Raw genomic sequence first — 8,964 nt, forward strand, 5'->3', positions numbered from 1 at the left:
AAGAAGAGATTTGTATCATATGTATGTTTGATGGTTTGATGCTTTATGAATAGTGGTAGAGAAATTGTTTACAAGAAAAAGAGGGGGATGTTGTGATAGGAATTGAATATGTATAGCCACTAGATGGCGGTATGCGAATGTATGTAAATGTGAGAGACTGGAGTAGAAGGGGGAGAGTAAAAGACAAACATACTGCAATGCCCTCATGTTTGGCTCTTTGTTTGATTGGTATCTGCTGCAACTAAACAATGGTTTCTACACCTGTATCCTGCTCTCTGGATCCTATTCCCACATTTTTAACTATGGAAGTGTTAGATACCATTGGTCCATGTATTCAGTTTATTATTAATAGTAGTCTTAATAATGGTCATGTTCCATCCTGTTTTAAACATGCAGTGATACACCCTGTACTTAAAAAGCCTACCCTTGATCCACAGGTCCTAGCCAATTGCCAGCCTATATCAAAACTTCCTTTCATTTTAAAGGTATTGGAGAAGGTTGTTTTTCATCAGCTTTCCTCCTTCTTAAAGAATAGTGATATACTGGACAAATTTCAGTCTGGGTTCGGAGCTCAGTATAGTACAGAAACTGCTCTTTTGAAAGTGTTAAACGATTTGCTAATAGCTGTCGACTCTGGGAAATGTGGGGTTTTGGTCCTTCTGGATCTAAGCTCGGCTTTTGACACTATCGACCATTCTATTTTATTGAGACGACTGAGTATGTTGGAATTAGGGGAACAGCATTAAACTGGTTCACATCCTATCTTAAGGGGAGATCTTTCTCTGTAGCTATTGAGAATTTCAGATGTTGGGTGAACATTTTCCAATGTAATTCACTATGCAGAGGAATCTCTTGACATCAGCAGTATTTTTAGGCTCTGGCATCTCTTTTATAGCTTTAATTTTGTCTGGGTCAGCTCATATGCCCTCTGCACTGACGATATGTCCTAAGAACCTAACTTGAGACACTGCAAATTGACATTTCTCGTTCAGTGTCAAACCTTTCTGTTCTAGGCGGTTAAGTACTTTGACAAGTCTTGCATCTTGTTCTTTGCATGTAGCACTGAACACCAGAATGTCATCTGCGTGGCACAGAATACCTTCCAGGCCCTCGAGCATCTGTGTTTTAGCGCTTCTGAAAGTATTTCGCTGCTGATGAAATACCAAATGGAAGGCGGTGAAAACCGTATCTTCCATAAGGCATAATGAAGGTAGTGAGTGGGACCAAATCTTTATGCAAGGGAATCTGCCAGAATCCAGCAGTAGCATCCAGCTTAGAGAAAACTGTTGCACCTAACAGATTAGCCAGTGTTTTATCCACTGCTGGAAGAATGTGTCTCTCTCTGCAGATATTGTTATTCAGATGTGTTAAATCAACACAGATTCGGATTTTGCCATTTGGATTTGGTACTATAACATACCTGAGCACCACTCTGTCACTTCTTCGATGGGCGCTTTGACTCCCAGGTCTTCCATTCTTTTTAGCTCCTCTTTGACTTTGTTCATCATGGGCAAGGGCACTCCACGGGGGACAAACAGAGCAAATGCAGTGGTTGAACCTTTCAGGTGATTTTGTAAGCTCCTTCTAGTATTCCAAGACCTGTGAAGACTTTTCTGAAAAGGTCTTTGTAATTTGGTTCTGATGTCTGAATTATATTCACTGTGTGCAGAAATTTTAGCTCTTTTATGGCAGGTAGTCCAAGGAGAGGGGTCACGAGTCTTGGTATCATGAACACTGGGTGTTTTATTATTTTTCCCTGATGATGAAGTGATGCTTCAAACTGCCCTCTCAGCTGTATTGGTGTGTTGCTAGGGCCACACAGCTTTTTCGTAGGCTGGCTGAGAACACCGTGGCTCCTCTTTGAGTACAAGTATGGCTGTTACCGCAGCTCCAGTGTCACGCTTGAAAATAATTTGTTCAGCGTTCACTGCGATGGGCTTTTGCCAGACATCAGTCGAGTTCTCTGACTTTACAACTCCCAAGAACACAGTCTCTATGCTCTCCGTTTCATCACGCTGATATATTTCATCCATTCTTTTCTTTGTTTTGTAAACTGTTGCGAAGTGACCTTTTTTCTTCCACTTTCTACACTAAGCATCCCTCGCTGGACAGTTGTTCAGTTTATTGAACAGCAACACCAGCAGGAAGTATAAAGTGTAAACTGCCAAAGCCAAAGAACATAAAAATCACTTAGCAACAGTAAAGAGGATGGCGTAACAGATAATTTAGTCATTTGACAAAGTACAAAAATAATGTCATCAAAAAAGCAGGAGAAAAGTTGCTTTTAGCATTAAATGATAAACAGATACAGTTACAAAGCCACAAGCTATAAAACAACATTTACTTACTACGGCAAATCAGCTATTCTCCTGTAGAAGACGCTTACAGTACATCATAGAGTAGCAGTTCAAGTTAAATAAAAGTCAAAAGAACGCCGTTGCCATTCTTCTGGCAGCTGTTGCTTAAAGTTTTCTTCTGGTTGGTCACATCAGTTATAGTATGAAACTATTTATACAATCTTTTAAAGTCAGTTATTACCTTGATATACTATATCAAGTGTAGTATATCAAAGATGTGATCAACAACATTGTCATATTTGCTGTTTCCCAATTCAGGTGCTGCATCCTGAAAACAGTTTTTCAAAGGCCACAAGAGTTGTTAAATGGGACAGTCTGACATACGGAGGATCACTCTTGTCGTCTAGCAAGTGTGACAGCTGCCGTTGATGAGTGACAGTAATGTTTGTACTGGACTTTTAAAAAAGTGATATTCAACAGTCGGAAAACAACACAACCTGTCTAAATATGTGCACCTTGATCTATTTATGTACATAATAAACTACATTAGATATTTTAGTAAGATATCAACATATAAGTGTTTTTGTAGCATTAAATGTTCAATTAGGTTGAAACCCAGCACTTACTTTTGTAAGTTTAAATCTGAATTTTCTGTTAAAAAATCCTATGGTGTCGGCGCCAATAGTCTTGTGGTTAGTGCGGCGACATGCAGTGCATCTGCGCTCACAGCGACCCGAATTTAATTCCTGCTGCTGTGATGCAGTCGGTCTTCAGATGAAGCCTTCGAAGGATACAGCATCTGAATTGAGACACAGTTATTGTCTGTTTTGGTTCATTTGAGTTTAGTTTTTTGTCCTGTGCTTAGTCTCTGTGTTTTTGGTTGCTATTGTTTCTTATCAGTCGACTGATCAGTCCAACCTGTGCCTTGTTTTATCTCTCATTGTCTTGAATATTTAAATTCTCATGTTTAATTTCTTTCTTTTCTTTTTATTTTTTTGTCTGTATGTGGTTTGGTTTTCTGCTCACCAGAGTATTCTTGGTGTTGCTGAGTGTTTTTTGCTGTGTGTTAATAACGATACTGTGTGTAATTAGACCCTCTGCTCTCATTTTGTGAATCAAACTGTGACCCAATATTGACAGAGAATCCCAGTCTGTATTTATGTTGTCAGATCAGAGAGTTTGACTGATCCATAAATATTAAACCCAGGATAGAGCGGCTGAGTGAATGTGGTCTGGACTGTGTGGATGGGGTTCATTGTGTCAGAGACGCTGTAGAAGGACAGAGTTCCTGCACTGTGATCCACATACACTCCTATTCTCCAGGAGCTGGAGGGAACAGGGAGTTCAGTCTGATTCTTATTGTGCAGGAATGAGAAACTGGAGGGAGAGCAGCACAAACTCCAGGACTGATCATTATATCCAAACAGACGCTCATAACCAGATCTCTTCCTGCTAATCTGTCTGGATGATCAGGATATGGCTGAGGTGCGTCAGTGTAAGTCACCGCTCTGTTCCCTTCAGACAGACGGAGACGTTCATGTGCAGTGTTTGGATCCAGAGTGAACTGATGGGAATCTGATGAAAAAAAAACCCTGTAATCAGGAGTTGTAAAAGTTAAACTTTTAAGATTATTTTGCTCTTTCAGATCTGCAGCATGATGTTCATGCATTCGCTTGATATGTCATAAACTATTATTCTCACACTAAAAGTTTGCATAGTTCTATGATTTCTGTTTCTTAACTTACTTTCGTCTATCTCAACTTTCTTTAAAATTTAAGACACAATCCCTTTTTATCTTTTTGTGCTGAACTGTAAAAGCTCTTTGTTCAGATTAAAAAAAAAAATCGAAAATGGATTAATTCTGTTTGTTTTTGTGTTTGCTTGTTTATTTTATTTATTTATTCTTTTTTACATAAACACAAATACAAACACATTCACGTGTAGGCCTACGATTCACACACAAGCACAGAAAGCTGTAGATATTTGGACAGAACAGACAAACACATCAGTTTGCATTTTTAGAAATATATTGGATTTGTTGTTTTATTGTTGCTATGGCGATCAGCCAGTATTAAAGTATTAATTAACTATTGGGTATCACATTATGTATTTGTATGTTGGTTCATAGTGGTTTTACAACCTGGTCTCATGGCAAAAACGTACCCGGGGGCACATTTTCGCGAGACGCGAAATAGTACCAATAAGTACATATCACTGCAGTTTCCAGAAGAAATGAACACAGTAGAAGTAGGAGTAAAACTCCGACACCTTTATTCCTTTTCACACACATTTACAGAGTTTCGATTAATAAAGCGTAATTTTCGCACAATTACTTGAAGAATATCATGTAATGACTTCAAAACAATATTAATATGCTGGGAGATTTGAAAACTGATGCTTTTGAACGTTAGCATCGCACATATCCAGCTTCATATCAATGGGTTTTTTGTTTTATTGTTGCTATGGCGATCAGCCAGTATTAAAGTATTAATTAACTATTGGGTATCACATTATGTATTTGTATGTTGGTTCATAGTGGTTTTACAACCTGGTCTCATGGCAAAAACGTACCCGGGGGCACATTTTCGCGAGACGCGAAATAGTACCAATAAGTACATATCACTGCAGTTTCCAGAAGAAATGAACACAGTAGAAGTAGGAGTAAAACTCCGACACCTTTATTCCTTTTCACACACATTTACAGAGTTTCGATTAATAAAGCGTAATTTTCGCACAATTACTTGAAGAATATCATGTTATGACTTCAAAACAATTTTAATATGCTGGGAGATTTGAAAACTGATGCTTTTGAACGTTAGCACCGCACATATCCAGCTTCATATCAATGGGTTTTCAGCGACGGTAGGTTTGTTCGGTAGCCCACAGAGTATGGAGACGTACTTGAGAGGCGAGGAGCTCCGGTTCGACAAAACGGTTCAAATATACATATAAGTTCAAATGACACGGTTGCATCAACAAATGTGTTTTTATATCAGTTTTGCATTTGTTAACACTATCGGGTAGGTTTAGGGTTCGGTTTGGTGTAGGGCATGTTTCCAACACGCTAGAGCATTAACTTTTAGCGACAGTCCCCGGATATTTGAATTATGAACCGCCGCAATACGTACCTGAAGCAGCGTAATAAAAACCCAGCAATACATACCTATATCACGTAATAAAAACGTGCCAGGGTTCACGTATTGAACCCGTGTTTTAGCGCCACTCAGTGGACATTTCTCTTTGAAACTGCGGCGAAACGTGCAGTAAGGTACGTAAAAACGGTGTTGCAGAAAAGTACCCAGAGGTAGCTATTTTTATGAGACTGGGTTGTGGTTTTAAGAAAGTACCTTAAAATTAAACGAGTATTAATTATTAAACTACTATTAAAAATTATCAATAAAGTAATCTGACTACAAATTTAAAGAAGTAATTAATAATTCAATGTAAACTGGATTATTTTTGCCTACACTGCACATGATTCATAATGAATTATAAATAATATTTTCTATCAGTTCTGTCACTTCAAACTAAACTTTCTAGTTAAAGTATCTTAGTGTGTGTCATTGTGTTTGTTAGTGGCTTACATTGTAGGAAGTCCTCTCTGGTCCTGGGAACAATGTTACTGTGAGTGACTGTGAAAATAGCAGATATAAACACTCAGAGAGAAAATGATACCTGTATCTATTCCTTAGACATTTCTAACATTTTCTTTATGATATTAGATGATGTTTGTCTCATTACAGAGAGCAGATGAATCTAATATTTTACCAGATATCTTTTTCATCTCCTCTTTGCAGAAATCCTCCAGTTTGTGTCTCAGCTGACAGACAGATTCTCTCACACCATCAAAAGAAAAGAGGAAACTGACAGAGATGTTTTCTGTAGATTCAGGAGGAGCTGAGAGAGACTGAAGACTCTGCAGAAACACAAATAATAAACCAGAAAAAGATCTGCAAAGATATATAATACATAAGAGATGTTTAATTAAGTTGTGTCTTTTATTTGAAGTTCGAAACGTGACCTGAATATAATGTAAAAATACCCTTTTCTTCACATAAAAGTGTTTGTTGTACTTCTTCCCAACATAATATATTCACATTGATGCTACAGATGCTTAATTTACAGGTCTATGACTTTAACGATAATCTTCGATCAATACAGATGCTCAGATATAATAGACCTTACTCAGGATACTGCCATATTTAATTTTTGACAGGAATGAAAACAAGGCTGTGAGTGATAAAAGTACAGTGCATTTAATGTACTGTACTACTGTTGTTGAAGTACAATACAATCCAAAAATGTTACTGTTGTAAAGGCTGTAAGTCTATCTCTCACAGCCTTGATTTCATCTGTGTTAAATTCAATATAGCCTCTAACCTGATTATTGTCTATAGATAATGGTCTCTATTATTAGTATGTTTCATCAGGTCACCTCACTGATGCAGTGCTCCCAAGTGAAACCAGTTTTTCATGATAAAACCCCCACCATCACCAGATAACATTCTGAGCAACATTCCCATCAGCAGACTGACGCTTAAGGCTGGAAAACACTATACATTATACTTTTGCCTAGATATTTCCTGATTGCAATCTGGAGGAGTTGATGCTAGCTGCTAAAAAATCAGAGCCAGTCTGCAGATTTTGGGCACTCAGAGTTGACAGATTTCACAGAAAATCACATTGTCTGTGATGAATCCAGTTTTTAAGCTTCAGACTATGATTTCTATGAAGTCGATATCAAAATATGCAGATTTTAGAACACATAGTTTTTATTTGTCACACGTCACCTAACAACATGGTACGTGTTTCTGCATGAGTTTGTTGTGTTCGCAATGACTTGAAAGTCATTTAGTGTATGACGATCATTTTCTTTCTGCAAGTGTTTCCAAATCTGTTTATGTTTTAAAGTTGTGTAGTGCATTCCAGCCTTTACCTGCAGGAAATGTATGTGATCGTCTGTGTGTGAAAGCTGCTCCAGCTCAGAGTTTCTCTTCTTCAGATCTTCAATCTCCTGCTCCAGTCGCTCCATTTGTCCTTCAGCTCGACTCACTGCAGTCTTTTCCTGATCTCTGATCCGCTGTGTCACCTCAGAGCGGCTTCTCTCAATGGAGCGGATGAGCTCAGTAAAGATCCTCTCACTGTCCTCCACTGCTGTCTGTGCAGAGCGCTGTTAGACACACATCACAATCAGCTCTTACTGCTTCCTCACAGTGGCTTCAGTGGGACTGAAAGAGGAGAGTCAAACTGAGTCTCAAACTTCTCTTCTTCTCCAAACTCACCTTATGAGACTCCACAGCCTCTCTCAGCTGCTCAAGATCTTTCTGTAGATGAAATTAAAGTTTCTGGAGGAGAAATTAAAAACAGCAAATCTCACATGTTACACAAAGATATCACAAAATCATGTCAAATGTTGGCTGTTTGATTAAAAAAATTCTTCACAGTGTTTCTCAGAGTTTTAAGATCATTCATTGAATTTAGTTTCCATGAAGTCCTCACATATGAAGGAGGGCATATAAGTTTATTGTCGATTATTCTGCAATCAAGAGTTAATGTGAAGAAATGGACAATCAAACAGTGCAATTTGCAGCAAAAACAATAACTGATGCATGTACAGTTATAGTAGAAATCTTGAGCGATGTGACAAATGCGAGTAAAGTTCAGCTCATGCTCTTAATGCACAGAGCCGTCATGTAGTAACTCTCAATGGGAGAGAAGTTCACATGATGCACTCATGATACAGCTGGATACTGCAGTGAAGAGAAACACTTGAAGTGTCAGCATTAATACATCAATGTGTCGTTTCAGTTCATACCTCTTTCTCTGTCCTCTCTGCTGCAGTTGATACAGTCTCATGGTTTTTATGTTCATCTGTTTCCTTTCATCAGCAAGCCCTCTGTGATGACCAGGTCATGTCTCTGTTGACAAAACGATGCTAAGTGTTTTGAAATACTGTTTTTCATTCCCACGCTGTGCGCACAAGAGAACCTACCTGTCTGCACACTTCATCCTCTTCCTGAGCCCTCTTTATTTGAGCAAGCTTGGTAGGCACTGCTGGCAATTGTTGAATGGCATGATCAATTTGACCTCTTCCTCTCTTTTTAGGTCTGCTTCAGACAGGTGTTCGTTGAGTGGAGCTCTAGAGAGTGTGTCTGCTGGGTTAAATATAACCAACCCATGGGTTCAAAACTACGGTGACGCATTGCTGCCACACACATGTTAAAACGACATATTTTTTTCTCGTAATAACGTCATATTTTGTCATAAAAACGACACGTTTTCTCGTAATTATAGATAGGCTATATGGTACATTATGTGAGCGAGCTAAGCGACTGTCCGCGCTGCTGTCGCCACAGTCTGACATAAACGAGGATCTGCACGCTGCTGAAATTACTGAAATACACTGTTTTAAATGTATTTTAATGTAATGGTTTTAATTGTAGCGGCATGTTTATTAGGATTAATCTCCAATCTGTCTACAATATAGTGCTATCCAATAACTGTACTCAGACCCATGACTCGTTTAGGCTATGATCAGATCAAAACAGTCATTTTTGAATAATCGACTCTGGGCTTAATATTTCTTTATTTGAATGACTGAAGTTTGATTTAACAACAAATCGAAATACGAAAAAAAAAGAAATGAAGAGATTTTCTAATAGGCTAA

General features: G+C 38.3%; 1 protein-coding gene across 1 annotated transcript; it reads right to left on the reverse strand.

Moving 5' to 3' along the window:
• Positions 1-3,609: 3,609 nt before the first annotated feature.
• Positions 3,610-8,500, reverse strand: LOC107667416 (tripartite motif-containing protein 16-like). Its single transcript, XM_016459085.1, has 8 exons — positions 8,473-8,500; positions 8,290-8,348; positions 7,580-7,621; positions 7,234-7,467; positions 6,066-6,213; positions 5,882-5,929; positions 3,723-3,872; positions 3,610-3,623 (listed from the first exon to the last, which is right to left on the reverse strand). Exons 1-8 carry the CDS (start codon positions 8,498-8,500, stop codon positions 3,610-3,612), a joined length of 723 nt encoding a protein of 240 aa, XP_016314571.1.
• Between the last annotated feature and the right edge of the window lie 464 nt (positions 8,501-8,964).

Source organism: Sinocyclocheilus anshuiensis, unplaced genomic scaffold (genome assembly GCF_001515605.1).
Source record: "Sinocyclocheilus anshuiensis isolate Anshui unplaced genomic scaffold, SAMN03320099.WGS_v1.1 scaffold1935, whole genome shotgun sequence".
In the NCBI taxonomy this organism is placed as follows: domain Eukaryota; kingdom Metazoa; phylum Chordata; class Actinopteri; order Cypriniformes; family Cyprinidae; genus Sinocyclocheilus; species Sinocyclocheilus anshuiensis.